The sequence below is a fragment of the Melanotaenia boesemani genome, chromosome 6 (assembly GCF_017639745.1).
Source record: "Melanotaenia boesemani isolate fMelBoe1 chromosome 6, fMelBoe1.pri, whole genome shotgun sequence".
In the NCBI taxonomy this organism is placed as follows: domain Eukaryota; kingdom Metazoa; phylum Chordata; class Actinopteri; order Atheriniformes; family Melanotaeniidae; genus Melanotaenia; species Melanotaenia boesemani.
In genome coordinates this window covers 21,627,884-21,650,479 of record NC_055687.1, presented here as the reverse complement: position 1 = coordinate 21,650,479, position 22,596 = coordinate 21,627,884, and the positions used below count along the sequence as shown (strand labels likewise).

Below are 22,596 nucleotides of genomic sequence, written 5' to 3'. Positions count from 1 at the left end.
CCCTTGACAGCCAAATCAATGGAGCAGGTCTCTCACTTCCTCAGCCAGACACACAAAAAGCATTTTTATGCTAGATCAAATCACATCACTCCCTGTCACCACCGCTCACTCGGACAAAGCTTTGCCTACCTCCAGTCTCACTTTGAAAATACAATTGGAAAATCTCTACTTTTCACAAAACTATCTCACCAGTTATCTTTATATATTCATGGCCCCTGCTCTATTCCTCCTTTTCTCTTCATTCCTAACATCTCATATCCTCCCCCCCCTCCCGAACTCCACTCCCCTCCTCACTGCAGGCTTTTGCCTCCTTAAATGTGCCGTTTAGCGTTGTTTAGCGTGGTCAGAGAGCATGAAAAATGTGACACTTTCCCAGCCGCGGCTGGCTCACGCTCTGGCGCATCTCCATTGTGTTCCTACGTTGTTGTGGGTGATTTCTTCACTGCAGAAACTCTACTGTATGAAACACTCATGCCTGTCTGAGCTTTGGCATGCTCCAGTTATGTTGTAGTGTCGCTGCATTAGCGAGCAAAGGGGTGGTTTGGTGGGGGGGATCAGGCATGAGTGGAGATGGGAGGGGGACTGCAGAGAGTGAGAGAACGAATCTTGCGAGAGTGGGTTGGCATGGATAAAAAAAAAGACCGAGATAGAAAATAAGAAATATGAGAAAAATAAAAAAGAATAAAAGAGAAAGAGGATTGAGTGTCATACCCAAAAAGAAAATGTTTGTTTTAAATAGCTTTGCGTTAATTTCTACCCACAGTTACATTCTGCCATATCGTGTGCGCATTAGTGATTGAATGACAGTGGGCTGAGATCTGTTCTTACTGTACCTTAGAATAAATAGCTGTCTCCATGACCTCTCCATCCCTGTACCAGGTAATCTCAGCAGCAGGTTTGGCTCCTGAGGCTCTGCAGGTGAGATTGTGTGGTGTGTGGGCCTTCAGACGTACAACAGGACTACCTTCCACCATAGGGTCAGAGGGAGGAACTATAAAACAGAACAAACATACCATTTAAAAACCAAAACAAAAAAACTCATTACAGCTTCAGTACAAAGTTAAACTCATTTTGAGCTTGCTGTTGGTCTTAGCTCGGCATCAATATATAACAATACCTTCTTATTGCCAAATATCTGTTAACAAGGTGTTGTTTCAGACAGGAGAAGAGACTACAAACAGTTATTAAAAAAAAAAAACACTCAACCTTATTTATTTCCTTCCTTGGGACTAGCATTATTGCTCTATTTGCTCTTACTGTTGCAGAGCGATGTTTCAACTGAATTGCTTATGTGTTCATTTATTTGCATGGTTTCGCACGCACCACTGGCAAGCTAAGCGTGCCACCCCTGATGAAGGCGTCTATCTCCCCAACCAATAAGAGAAGGCGTAAACATGGGGTTTGTGCTGGCCTTTCTCGCACCCTCCACAGAACCAATTTCACTGTGTGTATCTGAATTGTCAGAGGTCCTTCCGCTGCCACGGCACGGACACTAATGGAATCCGAGTGGTAGGTGATTTTAATTTCCATGCCGATTCCCCTGACTGCACTTCCACCGTTGACTCTTTTGACTGTGCAGGATTGCTTTGGTCTCATCTGGCCACATTGATTTACGCACACACATATGCACATGCATAAGAATGCAAAGAAAAAGCCCCCTTCCTCTTTAATACTCATGTACATGCAATAAATAAATAAACTGCATTCAATGCAGATAATTACATTTATATGTTTATGACATGCATGAACCACCTGGTTTGGACTTTCAGAGTTAATTCATGATAAAAAGGGTTGTTTTTATCAGCTCTCTTGGCAGCCTCACATGCATGTACTGCTCTGTGTAGCTTTGACGCAGCTTAGAAGCAGAGAGATGGGCAGAAGAGCATGGCTGAGCTCTCTGAATCTTTTCATTTAGATGAAAATTTCAAGCAAACTGCTCACAATCTCGTTGTTTGCCTTTCTATGGCAACCTTATCCATACCACTCCCCACTCTGCTTCAATGAACTCAGAATCAAACATTAAAGGCAACAGATGCATTCACAGAGAGAAGGTGATGCGATGAAAAGGTTCTCATGATAACGTAGCACAATCTGCAGCAACAGGTCTGAACTACTGTTCCCTCTGAGTTCCCTTCTTCATGAATAATACTTACTTTAAGGCCAATTTAGAGACAATTGACAGGACTAATTAACATAGTGATATTCCTTTGCATGCCACCAGATGCCAGCAGTGCTTTGCTGATTCCCACAAGATCTGTCACTTCTAATCCCCACCGTGCCCACCCTTCCACAGCACCCTCTACCTCTGAGCGTCTGCATGGAGAGGCAGATCACTCACATCACGTTAATGTAAAAACCGCCTTGCGGTTGATAGATGTTGTGGCTCACTGTAAAATGTGCTAACTGTGCAGTTCCTGACTTTCAAGTCGTTTGTGACTGCAGCAATCACATTATCCTAGATGTGTACAGTCTTGATTATCGCCATTAAAGAGTTGAGGGTTCAGGCATTTCCTTTTCTCCTTGCTCTGTCTTGTGCTTGAGCATTGCTTGGTATGCTTGTAAGACATGTTTTCCCCCAGGAAACGGGATTCATGACACCTTTATAAAAAGGTAAGTCACAAGTGTGTATTAGTACATTTTTTGTTCAGTGTCTTTAATGTGATTTTTATGTATTGTAGACATGTTGTAGTCCCATTTGTCTTTTTCTTTGTTGTTTTATGATGAAGACACTCCTCTGAGTTTTTTCCAAAGCTCTGCCAGCCTGCAGGCCTTGGCACAAGGGCTGGCTGTGAGAATCGCGAGTGAGCTGTGTATCTTACCTAGTACAGTGAGCTTGGCACGGTGGGAGCGCAGCCCCGCCTGTGTAGCCTGACACTCATACACCGCGTCATCCGCCAACTCTGCTGAATCGATCAACAAGCTGTGCTCGCCTGATAGCGGGTTGCCCATTAAGGAGTAGCGCGTCCAGCCTGCATGAAGCCAACACAGAGAATAGAGTCAGACACAAACAATCCAACCAATGACAAACACATAATGAAAGGAGTAAAAAAAATAAAAATAAAGAGACTTGTGCCCTGAACAAAAGGAAAGAGATGTGGAAAAGCTCTTTATAAGACACAAATGAAAGCATGCAGCACCTCACAGGGCAAAGCATTGAGCCATTGTGTTAGCAGAGCAGCGTGAGCCTAGAAATGCAACACGTGAGAGGGCTGCTGCAGGAGGAGACTGTCCTTTAAACACAGACACAATAAAGATGGGGTGGCTAAGGTCAAGATGAAGCCTCTCCACTTTCTCTCTACTCTGCTACACATTTAAATGTCAGTGCGTGACAAAAGCCAATTGATTATCTACCTTCCTACAAGACTTTTAAAATGCTAAACAACAAATTAAAGTTCGCTGCGTGCAGCAGTAACAGATTTGTCAGCAGTGCATTCTTCTCTCGCCATTTATTTGTGTAAAACCCCAGCAGTTGACAGAAAGAGGCCTGATTTCTAATGAGACTTGGCATTGATCGTAACAAGGCAGAAAGAGACATTGAGTGCGATAAATACAGGATGGGGGGGTGTAGAAACAATGGTCAGTGACAATACCTGGTAGGTCTCTCTCTCCACCTAGTGCCAGGCCATCTTTGGTCCACTGTACAATTCCTCTGTAACCCACAATGACACAAGGTAGAGTAACCGACTGGCCAGACACAACCACCTGGTCCTGGGGCTGCTGGGAGAAGTAGGCCGCTTGGGTGGCTGCTGGAAGAAGAAGAAGAAGAAAAAAGTTGTGATGAACACTTCACATTTAAATGAATAACATACATGAAGCCATGAAATATCCAGAAGAGAATTTAATCACACCATCTTTCTCCACTGCCTTCCACTGTTCAGATTTATAAAACAACAAAAAATGAGAAAGAGCAGACGGCCACGATTTGGACGCCTCTTTTTCATGACACTTCCTGAGAGAAAGAGCAGGGCTAAAATGTGGCTTCTAAGAGGAAGAATCAGCAGTGCCTCATAACTTATTTAACTGTTTCCAAAGACCATATGGTTATATGCTCACTGACATGAAGCAAACACACTTCTGGGGAGAAAAACCTGCCACTCTTTCAATGTGCTTTTTGTAAAAATGGATGTTAAACAATCAAAACTCCATTAAAGTTCCCAGGGGACCCATCCGTTTGAGCCTGCTGAAAGTCAGTGGAGACACCTGCCGCCGTGTCGCTGCTGTGTTTCAGTTAGGCACATACAGTTTCTCTGGATTGGCTGGCTTGCCTTCACACACACCACAGAAACACAACATGAATGTGGATACACAGCTCCAACTGTTTGTGCCACTATGCTAAAGATTGAGTATTACAAATCCTACTGGCAGGGGAAGATGGCAACACTCCAGAGGTAACTAATCCATAGGGGAAGGTAGGAGGTAAGAGGGAGAGGCAGTCGGTTGGTTATCTAAGTAGGGTGTCTGTGTGAGTTGGGGAGAGGACTTAAAAAATCTCCCCTCATTCTCCATCTCTATCTCTTTGTTGCTCACTGGAGAATGGAAAGGAAGGGGGACAGAGGAAGATAAAGAAGGTTCTATTCAGGCAGTGGTAAGCTCCACCACCCTCCCCCCCTGAACTTCTTCTGTTGGTGGGAGCGCTTAAACAGACAGGGTTGCCCCCCCCCTCCCACTGCAAAGAAAGCCACTGAAAGGAGGGCAACATACGGTGGCCAGAGACGCGCTATTGTCCCCTTGTCTCTCTCTTTTAATAGGCCTCTTCATTTCCAATCAATCCTGCTAAATGCAAGTTTAATAGCTTTTCAATAGCAGCTTTTCCCCCCAGAGGGTAGCTGGGATTTTCTCTCTGACTCACCCCTTTTCTCTTTCCTCATCTCTTCCCCCTTTTTCTCACCCCATTCTCAATAGTTTTTTTTTTTTTTGAAAAGGGGGCTTCCGAGTTTGTTGGCAGTGTTTATTCCACACTCAATTACCCACTTCATCTTGGGGTGCACCATGGACTAAACCTTACCCTTCTCCTCCTTCACCCATTGCACCCTCCCGCCTGTGTCACGCAACAGCACAATTAAAGCTGCCAAACAGTGAGTTAATCAGGAACGTGAGTTCTACTTGGACCGTTGCAGTTCTCAACAAATTTTCACATGCACCCATTGGCTTTTATACTCTCCATCTGGGCCAGATGAAATGTTACTTAGATAGCTGGTCAGAAAAAAGAACAACAAAAACACAAAAACACCTCAATATTTTTTCCTCTCTGTACATCACCTTACCAAGCCATCTTAAAAGAGAATGAGCTGTGGGTACAAACAGGTAGCCTGTATGTGTGTCACGCACTGTGGATCAAAAGAGGCCAATTTGAGAGCGTCAGTGAGAAATGAAACGTCTCCAAGCTCAGGCTATTAAGTGTTTAGCGAAGGCTGGAATTTTCCCATCATACCTTTAAAAACTGCTGTTTTCACAGTCTGCCTGCTAGTCTCTAACATTCTGCCTTCATGAGCTATTGCGTGTTTTCATATTCCTCCCCATGCACAGTGAGTTGGAGATTTTCCTCATTGTGCTTGCAACAGTGCAAACATTGATTGCAATTAAGTATCTTGCCCAGAATATCTAAATGTTTACAATGGGTGATAATTCACTGCATTGGTTGATCGTTTAGATGGATTACATGCACTGAATTGTTTCTCTTTACCTCACCCACATACAATTTCTCATGCTCAGAAATGGCAATTAACGCCACATGCACATGCATACATAAACAGCTATAGTGCAGAGCGTGTGCTGTAGTGAATGTCTTCACACAGTATGAGTGATTCATGGCTCTCCAGATCCCTTATTGAAAAAGCTCAACAGAACATCTCAACTGGCTAATGACTCATGCCAGATTCCTTTAATTCCTCCTTGCTGAATTAGACAATTCTTTGACAGTGTATTAGCAGCTTAATTACATGAATACATTTCTGACGGGGAAAGAGAAAGAACAGAAACAGACAAAGAATTAGTGAAGGAGAAGCAGTCAGAAGAAGTGAAGAGCTGTGGGTGTGAAGAGGCTTGTTCTTAACGTGCTGCAGTGTCACGTACACATGCTCAAACATATAAACACACAACACAGTTTTTGAGTGGTTTTCCACCAGACTGAAAATGAAGAGCTTGTATACCGGCCGCAGTTGAATTGAATTCAAACAGAAAAGCTTGAATCACCTTGAAACGCGTATGTTTCTGAAGATGTTAGTTTATTTACCAGGCTATGTATGAGCAGAGGTGATTATAGTTAGATGTGCTTAATGTAACATTACATGCTGTTAAAATATGGTTCACAGTTCATACTTCACATAAAAACATCACATTAACTATGTTTCTTGCCTAGCTCTATGTATAGTGTATGTACTTTTCCATCCCCTAGTAACAAGGCCAAAACACATTTGGCCTGTTACATTTTAATCCGGATTTCTCAAAATGGAATATCATTTCACACCGCTGGATGCACATGGGGCTAAGTTTATGTGCACTTCTGCCTGACTGTGTAAGTTCTGTGTGTGTGTGTTTGTCTGTCTAAAAATGTGCTATGTATGTTTATGTCTGTATTTACGTGTGTGCATCTGAATGTGTGAATGAGCGTGGAGGACAGGGCCGTGTTAATAGGAAAAGCAACTTGTCAAGCACTGGAGGGCACATTTAGCAGTTACTTTGACACAGTGACTTTGCTGTCACATGGTTGGAGTTAAGTGCAGAGCAGCCTCCCAGACTTGACCGCCACCTACTAAAGAGCTTTGTGCTGACCCCAGTGCTGCCTGCACTCTGTCTCTCTTTCATTTGAACTGATAGGGATACATTCACATTAGGAAGGATCAGGAAGAGATGGACAGATGTCAGCAATGATCCGTCCACTGCTGGACATCTGCCTTGATAGAATTAGACTGAAGCTGTCATTTTGTGTGTATTTGTGTGCTTGTATGTGTGTGTGTGTGTGTGTGCTTATGTGTGTGTAGGCAGAAAATGGGTATTTGTAAGCACCAGCCTTGATGGTAAAGACTAAGAAAGATAATGGAGCTACAGATAACCTTTAGATAAAATGTGGATCTGACATACATCACATTTACTAGCAAGTCACTACAATGACCATCTGACAAGAAGTATACAAGGCCATGAGTTTATTTAAACCAGGAAGCCATGTCCTTCAATTAAAACATAAAATAACACACGATTCAACATTATTTTTATTCTTCCACGTTGCAATGGCAGCCAGCTTTCCTCCTGAAATTCAGCAAATCAAATTTGTCCACTGTAGTAGACATTCTAATTTTGCTCCTTTCTCTCACACTTCACATGCTACTTTATGAAGTCCTGCTAATCCTTACAGAGGAAGTCTGCAGCTTCAAAATGATGTCACACGTAAGGGGGTGTGGCCTTGCTTACTTGCCCACATCTGTCCTTCCAATATGACCTCCATTTTGGCCGCCACATTTTATGAAAAAAGTAAGATAATCATGTTATAAACAGTTAACATAATTTTAAACATTAGATTCCAAATGTTTCCAGTGTGCAAAGCTCTTAGGAATATTTAAGTGAGTTTTCAGAGCTGAGTTTATTTAAAAAAAGCTCTTTTATGAATGTCTTTGTACTGGACATCAGGACTTTGTTCTAGTGTTTGTGTTATATGTCCTCAGTAGACACCTCCAGACACACAGAGGTAAAATCATTGAGGGAGACTCGGATATAGAGTTTTCAGAGGAGTAAAATTTGAACAAAATAATAATAATAATTTGGGTCACTGGTTCGAGCCTCGGCTGGTGGGGAGATTCGAACCTCGGGGGCGTGGCCTTTCTGTGTGGAGTTTGCATGTTTTCTCCGTGTATGCGTGGGTTCTCTCTGGGTTCTCTGACTTCCTCCCACTGTTCAAAGATTTTTTTTTTTATTTAACCAGGAAGTCCCATTGAGTTTAAAAACCTCTTTTGCAAGGAAGTCCAGGCCAAGGGGCAGCAAACAGTATCAGTTACAACTAAAATATTAATTACAACAATTAACAGTTAAAATAAACAGTTAAAATAGTTACAAATTATGAAAACAGTTACAAGTTACAGAGGCTGTCTCAAGTGCTCTCAGTCTGGATTTAAAGTCATTCAATGAAATAAGTTTTTGCATCATGCATGTTAGGTTAATTGGTGACACTAAATTCTCCCTAGGAGTGTGTGCGTGAATGGTTGTTTGTCCCTATTTGTGTTGGCCCTGCGATGGACTGGTGGACTGGTTCAGGGTGTACACTGCCTCTCACCTGCTAAAAATGCTGCGATAGGCTCCAGCTTACCTGCGACCCGTAATGGACTAAGCGGTCTTTATTGGTTAGTTAGTTGATTCCAGACAAGAAAATGATAAACAAGATCAACTAAATGAACCAAAAGGATGTATGCTGAAGCAAAAGCTTATATAACCCCTACCCCTTTTGAAAACAGAAGAAAATCAACTCATACAGAACGTTTAAATTAGATATAGGCCTATTTTAAAAGGAAAATAAGTAAACCATTTAAACTAAAGTCAGTTATGTGATCTTTCAAGGTCATCTAACTGACGTTTAAACATTTTCAAAGAATTACAAATTAGAATATTTTCAGGACAAATATTTCAAAGTTTTACATCTATAACATAAACACAGTGACATTTAATGTTGGTTCTTACTTTGGGTTTTTCAAAAACGTAAATAAGTTCTAAGATCATATTTATTTTCTTTCATTCTGAACAACTTCTGGATATTGGGAGGTAATTGTTTTTAGCTTTGTACATTATTTGGATTCATTTATAATCTACTAATTTACTAAATTTGAATATGCATAACTGAATGAATAATGAATTTGTTGAATGTGTCAGTTTAGTTTGTTATCAACAGTGACTCCTAAGCATTTGACTTTTAGAACTTTGTCTATGGCAGTGTCATTAATTTTTATTTTTTTCTATGTTTACTTGTCGTATGCTTTCCAAATATAATGCATTTAGTTTTTCCAAGATGAAGAGACAACTTGCTGGCATCAAACCAGTTTTTAACTATCTGAAGTTCAAGCTCCACTGTACCCAGAACCTTCTTCAGATCGCCCCCACTACAAAACAAAGTTGTATCATCTTCATATAAAATATATTTTAGTAAATTAGAAATCAAACATAAATCGTTTATAAACTATATAAACAACGGTGGCCCAATTACTGAACCCTGTGGCACCCCAACTGTTACCTGCAACAACTCAGATTCTGGATTAGCAATAATTTTAAATTGATTATTGTTGGTGAGCTGGTGAGCAATTGTTGCTTTCAGCCAATTGTGGTTGAGTCTCCTGATACCATACTTATATAATTTATTTAGGAGTAATTTATGATCAACAGTGTTGAATGCTTTCTGTAAATTCAATTGTGTAAGAAGGGCAAGTCAGGTCTATTCATATAAGTCCTAACAATTTAAGTGGACAATTATCTCTGTGCAGTAATTCAAAATATCTGAAAAATAAATTCTGCTAAATAACTTCTTGCAATTTTGCCCCCATCGCAAAGGCAGAATCCAGCTTTTATGATTTCTTTTTTAACAAAAAGGGGCAGAAAGAAGAAAATGAGGAAGAAAAACAAGTAAAAAGAAGAAGAAGAGAAAAAAAAACAGTGCAGAACAAGGCAATTGGCAAAAAAGTGTCAAGCTTGGAATAAACAACCCCTTTCCCCAAATGCCATCTATTGTGCCTTGTCTAGATAAGGCTTCTAAATCGGGCTGGAAAATGGGAGCTCCATTTCTCTCTGTATAGAATTATTATCCCTTTGTTTTGAGTCTGGCTCTTTTGTCTTCCTTTTCCTGCGTAAGTGCTAATGTGTATGTGTGTGTGTGAATGCAAAATAGACAGTAGTGCTGAGTAGGTGAACCAGTGTCCCAGAGGGGATGCTGCACCCATCTCATGTTTGATCTGGCTATAAGCTCATTACTGTGACTCCTCAGAACTTCTGTGAGCTTGAATGGGGGTAATAGCAGATACTACCCAGCATGTGTAATACCCAACACATGAGCTACATATGTGAGAACCTCTTTCTTTCTCTTAGGCTAGGACCACTGAAAAGAGCTTCAGCTTGTGTCTTTGCAGATGGTCTCATCTCTAACGGCGCCCGTACAGACCTACTCAATCCTTTCTCTCCCACGTTGCATTCCAGCTGCACTCCCACCCACCCACTCTCACTATCTTTTCTCCCATTCTGCGTTTTTGTGCCCAAATTGCAGTCTAACAGCTTTTAAAGAGCTGTTTTGCTGGAGTTTAATCCTCCTAGCCTCCCCTTTCAGCCTTTATTCCATTGTGAAAATCTTGGCTCAGACCTCAGCTCTTTTTAGAGTGTGGACCGGCTCAACCTCCCCCCCACTCCTGCTACTCTGCCTGTACCCCCACCCAGGGTATTCTCTACTATTCCTGCATCCATCAATACAGCATCATCCTCTCATTCCTCTGCTTATCACTCATATGTCTAGTCAGTGAGGCATGATTCCTGAAATCAATGCCTAGTAGCCCCCCCTTGAGAGTTATATAAGACAGGGTTGGGTTAAAAAAAAACAAAAAAAAAAAAACAAAACAAAAAACTGATTGATTTTTAATCAATTCCAATGTAATAAATCCAATATTGATATCCAATATCGATTCATAAGTCTCGCTTGACTTACCGTTTATACACAATTGGTTTCCTGTGTCATCTCTGTTTACAATCAGCTTTTCTTACTGAGATAATGCCAAACTCAGATGTTTTCATTCACCAGTGTGGATTACATTCTCCTGTAAACTATTTTGCAGCTATTGCCACTCACGTTAGCAGCTAATGCTAAGATGCGGGAGCCGTTCAGCAACAGGAAGTGATGTCACCACACATGCACGTGCATTGATATGGTTATTTAAATTTACATTTCCTCTAGAACAGCTTTACACTTCGTGTTATTATAAAAAAGTAAGCAGTCTGATGCTATTTATCTCATGTACATGATGGCATGTCATTGCTGCTCTCTGTGTCCACCGCAGTGAGCACACACATAGACACGTGCACTCACACACAGGTGATCCCATTACCACAGACAGAGAGCGGACAGAGAGCATTAATCGGAAAACACGTCAACCAGCTGAAAATCTGCCAAAAATATGGGAGTTTTTAAAATTCTCTGAAGATGGAAGCACTCCTGCTCTGGTGTTACGTCGATAGCGTCACGGTCATCATGGGAACGTGCACAGCTGAACAAGCTGAATCTATCAATCATTGTTGGAATTTCTGAGTGGTACAATGGCTTAAAATGGATCCAATATTTTTTGGATCTCCAATATTCTCCAATATTCAAGACATAATTTGAGATCTAACTTTAAGAATATTTAGAGTGACTCCACTGAATGAAACGGTTTCATCAAAGCATTTAAAAAGTTTTTTCTGTCTGGAATTTGTTTTTGTTTGTTTTTTTCTTTCACCACTTTTGGCTTACTTAAATGTGTCAGATCAGATTATTACAATAATCTGACTATTCCCAGATAACTGATTTGATTGTCACCTAAATGGTATCAGTGTTTTATGAAACTAGTTATCTGAGAATGTCTTTATTTTCATGAAAAATGGAGTTACATAATTAGCTGCCTATATATGAATCAACATCAAATCGGATTTAATTGAAATCGAATGGAAATAGGCTGCTGTAAATCGAATCAAATTGATTCAGGAAATTAGCTATAATACCCAGCCCTAATATAAGGTGTTCCTAATTGTTGATTTGCTTTCTCCGTGCCACATTTCTGCTAATACTCTGCTTTTTCAGACTACCATCTTTTGCCAGACTCTCCCTTGAACTTTCTCTTCCCATCTCTTCCTCCTCACCATCTTGTATCCTCTGTCCTTTTCTCTCGCTCTCTGCACCCCTGGTGTGAAAATCACAGGGGTTTGTGTCAGCTTGTCAACACAACACTCAAAAAAACAGGTTAGAGGGGAGCAGATGGAAAAAAAAGGAGAGCCATATGTTATAAAGAGCAGAAAAACTGAGGCAAGGTAAAAATGGAAAAAGTAGGCTCCTGTCAGCTTTGAATTGAAAGGGTGCGAGTGTGAAGGAAGGGAGGGTGTTGATGGAATGCTGTAATCAGTCTGTCTCCAAGGCCGTCACCGTGAGGCTTTTCCCCGCTGGGACAGGGCGCTGCACAGATCAGGGCAGCAGTGAAGCTGATCGCATGGATGAACAACGACAGAGTTTCTCCCAGGGTAGCTGCTACAACAGATGCAGAGTATAGTGTAATAGAGCGGTATGCATACAAGGAGAGGAAGGAAGAAAAAAAGAGGAGGCTGGGGGAAGTGGGGGCCAAGAGTGCTGATGTGACATAGTCAGTGTGTGAGTGTATGCGAATGATTTGCACAGTCACTGTGCTGCAGTGCCTGACAATTTGCCATAAACACACTTATCCACATACTGCTCTCACACTTGCCTCTCACATGCACACATATGTGCACACTCAGTTTCGTGGTCCATATCTGCAGGGTTTCTAGTATGCAGAAACATCTGTATAATTCCAGCATAGCTTTTAAGAAGGTTACCCCTACTTTAAAGCCCAAAGCCAAAGAGCTGACTCTATGTGGACAGATAGCAAGTGACTTGCTAGTTGGCAGGAGGACAGGAAACAAAAAAGCCAAATAAAAAAAGAGAGAAAAGGGGGAGGGAGTAGGCAGTGGTGGTATGAAATTGTCTGTACACATCAGCTAGCCGTGTTGACAAGATGTTGATTGAGCCAGTCTTGTCGGTTCGTTCCTGCTTACCCCCTGGTGTTTTTCACTGCACGACAGCTGCTGGCTGGATCTGTGTCACAGTTCCAGCCCTGTTCTGTCCCCCCTGCCTCTCTCCTCCCGTCTTCTTCTTTCTATCTCTATCCCAGTTTCTCTCTTTCTGGCTCCCTCCCCCTCTTTCACTAATGTTTGGATGGGAGGGCTTTCAGTATAACTTACCATGGTTTTAATCATTAACTTGTTGGGTTTTTATAAAAGCTCTTCTATTGCACTAGTATATCAGCTGACATGCTGGATAAAATAGGAATGGTGTACAACATGTGGCAGAAAAAGATGAAGAAAGAAGAAAAGAATGAAAAAAAACCTTTTCATTCCCAACTGCAGCCATGACAAGTAAACAAAACCAGTAAATATACTAATAAATGATAGATTTTAAAATCCATAAAACAATGAAGAGATAATATTAAAATTGCCCCTGTCTTGCTTTTTTCCAAAAGACTTTGGAAATAAAAACAAAGGAATTCTCTGCATAGATTTTGTACTGGGACTCAGAGCCTTATGCTCTGGGGTATCAATTAATTTAGTCAGGGGATTTGCGGCCTGCTCTTCCTAATTGAGCCCAGTGGAGACCCCCTTGGCTCTTCACGATAGGAAGTAGCGCGTTTCATAATTAATACTTTTTTTTCCCTTTTTATTATTATTATTTTTTAATGAGGGTGGTAATGCTGTAAATGTATGCATCTCATTAGAGTAAAAGGGCCATCTATGCCATTGTTCACTTCTGCAGTGTTTGCTACTGGTGAGCTGAGTAAGAGAGACAACCTCATTCAGAGGCAGCAGTGGCACATTGAAGTCACAGCGGTGCTTTTGTGTGTGTTTGAATATAAAACACAGCTAGCTCAATGAGAGTCTCATTAGTGTTGCTTAATATGTGTGCTTTTTAAAGCTTAGAGGTTAATGCCCAACTTGCCTCCATTTCATTGGAGTTCTCTTTAATTTGATGCATAATTCTTTTCTTTCTTTTTTTTTTCCTAAAGAGCCTCTTCACAGAAAGAAGCTGAGCTTGGTGTTGTGAACTCAACATCCAACAGAACACAAAGGCACATAAACACCTGTAATAAAACCCTCTTGTGCTCACTCCACGCTATGGAACATATTTCTGAACTATCCTATCTTTGCACTTCTCCGTCCAGAGACCATAACTCCTGGCGATTAAACAAATTACCTCCGCTCCCGTTAGAGTTGTGGATATAGTGGAAACAATGAGTATGTGATTCACAATGCTGCCACTTCTCCGCTTATAAACCCTTCAAATTGCCACTTATTAATCAACGTGTCTGCATAATCTGCTAGCAGGAATTCTGCTCTTTTCTCATCTAGGCAAGTTGAAAATAGATAGAATTCAAATCCTGTCCAACAGATTGCAAGTTGAAGGATTCTTTGAAAATTACTGATGACTACGTGCTTCCAAAGCACAAGAACGGAGGGGAAAATGTTACCTGCCGACCTCAATACATCCTGCTTTGTACAGAGAAAAAGAGGGGAAGGGGAAAACTAATTTCCTGAAACTCCATTTCTTAAGCGTTGATTAGTAAAGGAACATAATTAGAGTGAAATGTGAAGTCAGGGTTTTTCAGATTGCACCGCTTCCTCCAGAAAAATCAGGCCATGATTAATGAATAAATGATTAATGAGAGAACTAATTAATCAATTAATAATTAAGCAAGGACTCTGTACAAGAAATGGGTAGGATGACAGTGAACAGTGCATGTAAGAGATGCTTAGGTTGGGTGTTAGAGTAAAAAGGATTTAGGGTAACCTGCCTGTTTGTTCTGTCAGCTTGTTTCATCTTCTGTTATGGGTGGATGAGGAAGAAGGTGAATGGGAGAAGATGAAATTTTAGTCTTGAGTTTTCTCACTCAGCCTGCACTATCTCTTCCAAGACCACTGGCCTCAAAATGCTGCATTTGCAAGTTACCTGCAGATAGTGGGGTCAGGTCTGTCAGTTATGCGTTAATAAAGCCTGGCATAACATTTGCGGGATGCAGTGATGATGTTTGCACTGGGCTGGAAAAGGCCATACCACCCTCAATCAACACCTCTGAAAAAGCTGAGGGTGACGCAAAGTTCTCTCCTCCCCTGTCTTTAACTAGGACACCCCATCAATCTTTGATAATCTGCAGCGTGGGCCTCTCCTGTGTGACCAGGCTGATGGGACTGATGGGACACCCCAGCAGGGATTGATGTATGAAACGCAGGCTCCAAATGTAACTGTGATATACTGGGCCATTTCAAGTCAAGTTTGACCTTTTTTCCAAGATATTAATCGCTGCAGTGAAAGAATATATGTGTGATATATCCCTCCACCTGGAGCTCTGCACACTTTCTTCTTAGTAAGGGTTTCTTCTATACCTTTCGCTTAGAGGAGGTGGGTTTTTTTCACGTCTGTCAAAAGTCCCTAGAGCTGCAACATAACAGGATACGGGAACAAAATATTATTTCATAAGCGGATGGGTTTATTGTTTCTATTAAAATGCAGCATTACTCCATAAAAATGCATTTCCCCACCCTCCCCTGACAACCGGAAACACATCCTCAAAGCAAGAACAGAAGAGAAGGATCTTTCATCGCTGCATATTTTTCCTCCCGTTTACTTCTGGCCTTATTAAGAGTTGTGAGTGACGGAGGCAGAGTGTGCTGGGAGTGTCTCAAGGGACTTTGACGGAGGCAAGTGGTGGAGCTGTTGCAGGCTGAGGGCGAGATCATGCCTACGTTTATCCACTCAAAGTGCTCTATAAATTTCTTTGTCTGCACACTCTTTTCCCTAACGTGCCCTTTATTTCTCTGTTCGTTCTACTTTATTGTTTTTCCCAAACGGCCACTGGCTGGACTAGTGCTGCATTCTGTTCTAATCACACCATGGCATTGCAGATTTCCTCCGAGTCAACTGGATGTGAAAAGGTCTTTGTCACAGAGGGTGGGTTGGCTCATTAACTGTGAAACCCTGGACATATGGTGGCTGTGTGTTGGGATGTATCATAGGAGAGAGTGCCATGGGTTGGGCTCTTGACCCTTGCTCGGCCTTTCACACCTTACCGGCTGCACCAAAGTCTGCGGCTTGATTAACTTAAACACTTCATTGTGTGCTTTGTCTTGGGTTGTGTTTTCTTAGGGGGCTTTTACTCCAAGTGAAAAATGTTCAGTCGGGGTAGGGGCAGATGTGTGCTATGTGACTTTTTTACCAAGCACATAACACACACATGCCTTTTCTTGCAAACCAATGCACACTTTGCTAGCGATATACTATTTAAATAGTAAAAGTAAGGCACATCCAGGAGTTAACAGCATGTATCTTTGGTGGTAGGATATGTGTGGAGTAATCTCCTTTTGTCACAGTGTGATAAGACTGTTAAGTGTTTAATGAGGACGTCCTGAGCGTCCACTACAGTGATACCGGCACTCAAAAAGAACCACATAATAGAGGGAGATGAACATAGCTTCAATCCTCATGTCTGGTCATGCTACATGAAGGATAAAAGCAAACTTTTAGCTTTTGAAACATGCCTCTTGAGCTCTCTGCTCTCTTTCATGCAGTATATCTCTATGTCTGCAAAAACAACACTTACTTTGCAGGTCACATCTACTGAGAAGCCTCAGGTTTGGAGCTCTGATAAACAAGTGAAGCGTTACAGGCTCTTAAGCCCATCTGCTGAGATGATCGATCATTAGACAGAGTGTGGAGATAACTCCCTCAGCTTGCCTGCTGGCTACCACTGATCCCATATCACTCTCGCAGGATATGGTATGAATCACAGGAAGTTGAGATCAATCTATATAGATTGTGCCGCATGATTACAAATGAAGAAAAAATCCCATTTAGCTTAGCCACTCGAATGCGTCAATGTCTCACTGTGTTTGTGTGACTGTGAGTGTGTGTGTGACATGTGTGTGGTAAATAATAGTTTTTTAACTTTCCCTCTTACCGATTTCTGATATTTGCTAAACCCAATCTACAATCTGTCCTACCTTTACTTGTTTACTTTGCTTAGTCCATCCTACTCTTTAATCTCCCTTCTTGAGTGAGTCGTCTTTTAAATCTTAATTAAAACAGACTCCAACCACCACCAACCCCTCCTCCACCCTCCCAGAGGCTGGCTGAAAGCAGCTTAGAACAATCAAGAGGACGGATTAGAAGTGAGAAGAAAAGATGAGAAGAGAAGATGCAGGAGCAGGAGGGGGAGCAACCAAAATGGAACGGCAGATAACAATATTGAGGGGAAAGAGAAAAATGACCCCTTTCCTTCATCCTCTTGATTCTCTCTCCTTCCCCCCTTTTGCCCTGTCTCGGCCTCTCTCTCTGGGCTCTGGAGTCTTGGCTTGACCTATTGACATTCAGCTTCTCGGCAGATTAAGCAGCGAATGGAGCCTCTGGAAAGGGTAAACACACCTAAGGAACAATGACCAACAGGCGGCAACCTTATTGGATTCTAATTAACTGCAGCGAGAGACGGCTATGGGAATGTTAAGTGCTGTGGGACATAACTTAGAGCCCCAGACCTCAGGCAGCACATCTCACACCATTTGCACCCCTCTCTTTTTTGTTGATGGTTTCTGGATTCCCTTTATGTCCCTCTATATCTCTCCATCCTTCATTTTTCTTCTCTCTTTGAAACAGTTTGCCCCCAGTTTCACATACGGCCCATGAGAATAGCAAACAGAGACTTTTCAAAGCACCCCTTAGAGAGCTTTCCTGGGCTGCCTCTTCCTTTTTTCCTCCTCTTCTTTTTTTAACAAGGTGGAACAGGGCTCGTCCCCCAGAGGTATAACTGTTTGAGCGATCGGGTTAAAGTAGGCTGAAAAATTGGGAGAGATTATTTTATATTATACAGATTGAATTATCTGCAGTGAAGAGAAAGGATAGAGGAGAGCAAAATCATTTTTCTGTATAGCTCTCAGGAGGAGCTCTACCGGGGAAAGTGAGGGAGCTAAATGGGGAAGGAGTGAACAGCTGATCGTTGGCGGTCAAAAATCCAAAAATTCAACCACTCATCTGCTTTTGCACCTTTAAACAAATTAATTCCAAGTGAGTTCTTTCTGTATGTGTGAACTTTCCCACTTGAGCGGTGGTTCTTCTGTCTTTGAGTGGTCCCCTGATTAGACCAGCTCACAATGGCGATGTATTATCTGGGGTCTCCTGTACAGAGCCACAACCACTAATTAGACTGGGCTCATTAATGTGTTAGTGTGAGAGAGGGGCCCAGACCATCATGGGTTGAGGTTGACACAGACGGGGAAAAAAAGCGATGCCCCACTGGAGACAGGCCATCGTCACCTCAGCCAGCATTTAAAGCAATTCATTAATTGGTGTGAAAACACACATGAACACACAAAATGCCATACATTTGGAAACACACACACTCCCACACCTCATTGTGAATACACATACTAAGGTTATGGGTATTCTATATACCCACTGCTTGTTAACACATTACCTGGGATCAAAGAGGCAACGGCTGGAAGGAGAGAGGACTAGCAGAGTCATTATTTGTTAAGGGAAATTGCAACCCAGTGTTTTGTTTGTCCTTTGGCAAACCTGCCAGAATAGAAGTTCCCTCCATTTCACAAAAAGGAATACATCTCTTCCCTTGTCACCATCATGTGAGAGTCTTTGAAACCCTCAGAATACTTTTTTTAAAAAATCAAAGCTGGAAGGAAATGAATCAGAGCTTCAGTTGTGATTCAAGCCTGGAGGTGTAAACGGTATCCACATGACCACTGTCCATTTCCACACCATTACAGCAACAGTCATGGCTGTAATAGGTTGAATTGGTCCATTGATTTCTCTCATGCACCCTCTCTTTCACCCACAAAACTAGTCTGTGCCAGTTCTGTTATACACCCAGTTCTTTTTTAACAAAACATCACATGCTCCAAGGCAGCTAGCACAAAACTTAAACCTAAGAAATAAAAGAACACACATACAGACTCACACACAGCCAATACAATGTGTCCCAGCTTGAGTTCCTGGGGGGTTAAACAAAGAACTGAGTTTAAATTGGCTTGAAAAAAAAACTTCCCTGAACAATCATGGAGTTAACTTGGGCCACTATACTATGTCAGAGGACTGTTTGGAGAAAGAGGAGTAGTTAAGCTGAGATCTATAGTGCAGTGAATGGCTAATCTAAAGTGTGACGACTCAAGAGCTTCTCTTGACCAGCTTCAATAGGCTTCCAATCAGGCCTGACAAGCCCCTCAATCTTCAGTCAGCTGTTTTAACTGGCCCGTGATTGAGTGGCTTCATTAAGGGCCTATTTATCTTTCCCTGTGCCACAGTCCTAAAAGATCAGTGACATGCTCAATACACTGCCTCCTCAGGAACCTGACAGATGCATTACTGTATTAGCACATAAAAAGCAGCTACTAGCACAGCATATTTAGTCAAAAAGTGTAATTTGAACAAACCCGACAACATCCTCATCTCGCTGCTGTCGGGTGCAAACCTCCTATGTCCTGTGATTTTTCAAAAAATTAATAAAACTGTGTGGTTTTTGTAATAATGGACATAATGTCATCAGACTTGGTACAGTGTTTTACATCATATATCTTTGGTTAAATATTCGTAAAACTACAGACAGACATAAATGGTGACCAATAGTACTAATTTATGAAGGAAAAAGAAAATCACGAATTTTGGACATAGGAGGTTTTTGCCCGACAGCAAAGAGTTCTTCAACTTTCCATCTGTGAAATTCTTTCTAGAAAATATTTGCAGGGCACGTAGCTTGTGCAGGGTTCGACATGTGTTGTAAGTAATCCTGCCTGAACAAAATAGCAGACCAGATGAACCCATGACCCTAAAAAGACAGAGACCCTCCCAAACAAGCCACAACAAACAGCTCTCTGTAGCCATTCTCTGTCTTTGATCTGAAGGCACTGAGACGAGATCAGTCTCTTCTTTCCTCTCTTCTCTTTTGCCCTTTTCTCTCTTTCTGTACAACATCTCCTTATATGTCTGTTTCCCCTCCTGCTGAGCAGGTGTATTAAATGAGGTGACTATTTCAGGAGCATTGGGCTGCACCTCAAAGTGCAGTCTGTAAAGAGGGCTTTTCTCTGCCTCCCTCTCATCTTATCCTTTCCATCGCCCCATCTCCTTTATGCACCCTTTTCCTTTCCCTTTATCCTTCTCCATCCCCTTTACTCCTTTTAATGCGTTGCCTCGCACTCTTGAATGTGAAATAGAGGGCCATGCTTCTCATCTATTTCAATTCATCTACACCTCCCTGTCTATCTCCCTCTGTGCATCTCTTTCTCAGCCTATTGTTTATTTAGCTATACGTCTAATTATGCTGTCTCACTTATGTAATTAGTGCAAAAATAAATGACTGCCGTAGCTTTGTGTCTCCCCTTCACCCCTCCCGTTGCCGGCTCTGAGAAAACAAATTATGGAGAACAATAGGTACAAATGGCTTCTGCACCAAACCACATGATGGATGCAGCCTGGGTTTCCTGCATCTCATCCCTTCCTTTTTTCTCCCTCCCTCCCTCGCTCTCTTTACTTTTCCTCCCTTCTCCATTATCTCTAGCTCTATATGTCTCTGTTTGGAAAAAGGGGAGGACTTGAGCGCACTCTCTCGCCCCAACTACCCTATCATCGTATGGCTGTATCATCTGTCTTCCCTTCTTGGCAATGACACTATATTCACACTGACATCATATTAAGCAAGCTCTTTTTTCTTTTTCTCTTTTTTTCTTTCCTTCTTTCTCTCTCTACTCTGTCTTTTCCTTTCACTGCTGTTGTCTCCAGCGGTCCTCACTATCCCCCAGAGCATTCTGTACACTAACGCCTGGGACTTTCTAAAGCAAACAGCGAGCATCCTGTGCCATAGCCCCATCTGTGGATAGTCTGAACAGGGAACAATTGGTCCCTCTCCTCCTCTGCTTCGTTCTCTTTCTAGCCCCCTGGGATCCACACAACGCCAGGATGCCTCACTTAGATGGGTGCAATGTGCTGGAACAATGGTTGGGATGCTTCCTCCAGGAGGGGTGTTAGGTTTACCTCAGCCAGCTTGGGAAGCACTTAGCCATGTGTTCATGCCCTCCCTGCAGCATCTTCACAGGAATGTGGCAGAAGTAGAAAACCACCTTTCTCACCTCACCCTTCTACATTTGTTATCCACCCTCACTCACTGACACATTCAAGCGCACAGTCACTCTCTGCTTGTCCAAGTGTACATCCTAGATCTGATGTTTAGCCTAAGGTGTTGAAATATCAACTTTCCATTAATCCCCCTCAGACTTGCAGTCAGCTGCCCCTTTGTTGTTTTTTCACCTCTGTCGTGCTGGAAGAAAAACAGCAGGTTTGCTTTACACCAATACAAGCATATCCATTACCTGAAATGCTAGGCTTCTGGCAGTAAATCCCTTTGACCTCTCTGCCTTCTTTTTCTTTTTCTCTCTCCCTCCCCTCTGTTCTCATGTGGAGCCCATTGTTGTCTTTGCATCAGCTTTCTTTGCCCAAACAGACAGCAGGAGAGGAGAGACACACCTTATCCTCCCACCAGCTCAATGGCTCCCCACCTCAACCACCCACGCACTTTGCCGTTACTCTCATCTCCACGCAGCTATAGCATTAACATGGTTTCCGCATAAAGAGAGCTACAGTTAAAAGCTCAATCGATGAGCTTTGACTGACATCCCTCAGTTGATAGCAAATTGGCTGCTTTCTCTCACAGACCTCCCTGGGTGAGTTTCAGAGCCCTGTCCGAAAATCTCCACTTAAAAATGGAAACAAAAGACATGGCTACATTTCCTCCAACCCCTCGCAGAGCCTCTTGCAACAACAGAGAACACACTGAACTACAGCCAAGCCACTATTTTGGTTAAAGCTTGAGTCCCTAACACAATATTAGCTCTAGTGTTCCAGGCAGTTTGACCTGACAGGAAGGACAAATGAAAAGAAGAACATAAAGAAGAGTCCTGGACTTAGAGGAACAAAAAGTTTAAGTCTTCCCACCTTCCCACATGAGTTGGCACCACTTTCATAGCAAATAAAGTGAGCAGTAAGCAGGTGATTGCTTGTTTATTTGAAGGCGTTTTTAATTCCTGTAACTGGGTAGGAAAGATGACATGTCCTGGGAGCTGGAGCATCATTAATTAGACAGTTGGACTTTGACTAATCGCTCCAGAAAAATTGTGTTGCTTCTGTACTCCTGTACATACTCCTTTTGAGTCATTGCGCATGGATGATGCGCACATGCCATAAGATGTACTACGCAATGCTGAATATTTTAGCTCTTCTGCATAGAAAGTGCAACTGACAATCATTTTATTTAATAAAAGGGGCTTGAGAAGTGTGTGCGTGTGTGTGTGTGTGTGTGTGTGTGTGTGTGTGTGTGTGTGTGTGTGTGTGTGTGTGTGTGTGTGTGTTGGGGGGATCAACATCTGGTGTTAAATAAATATTGCCTGATGGTATTCCTAACACAACTTTTCTTTTCCCTAAGCTGACAGGATCCATAGCTATCTCTAATACAAGGTTAAGGAACACGGCTGGTGAAGATAACACGGGAACAGATATTGCTGCAACACATAAGATAAATTTCAATTTGCTGTTGGTTTCTGTGTCTTGGTAGGAGATATGAAATTCTTGTCTTGCTGGGCAGGAACTGATTGGAAAATAAAAATGAATGTGTGGTCGAGTATGTCTACAATTTTTCTGTTCTATGTTGATTTCTGGGCTTAGGGTCTTCGGAAGCGGTGATATATATCTCTAGAATGAGGTGACAATTGCATTTTAAGGGGAGATAAATACAATGCAAGTCTTTCTTAAAATAGCTGCTACTGTATTAATGTGATTGCTTC

General features: G+C 42.1%; 1 protein-coding gene across 4 annotated transcripts in view; it reads right to left on the bottom strand.

The window, feature by feature from the left end:
* kirrel3l (kirre like nephrin family adhesion molecule 3, like) overlaps window positions 1-22,596 on the bottom strand; it is a 36,648-nt gene that overhangs the window by 9,550 nt on the left and 4,502 nt on the right. For all 4 annotated transcript variants that reach the window (XM_041988437.1, XM_041988439.1, XM_041988438.1 and 1 more), the window contains exons 2-4: window positions 3,591-3,746; window positions 2,820-2,969; window positions 834-991 (exon numbers count right to left, since the gene is read on the bottom strand). In XM_041988437.1, coding sequence (XP_041844371.1) covers window positions 834-991; window positions 2,820-2,969; window positions 3,591-3,746 — 464 coding nt within the window. The remainder of the gene's footprint in view (window positions 1-833; window positions 992-2,819; window positions 2,970-3,590; window positions 3,747-22,596) is intronic.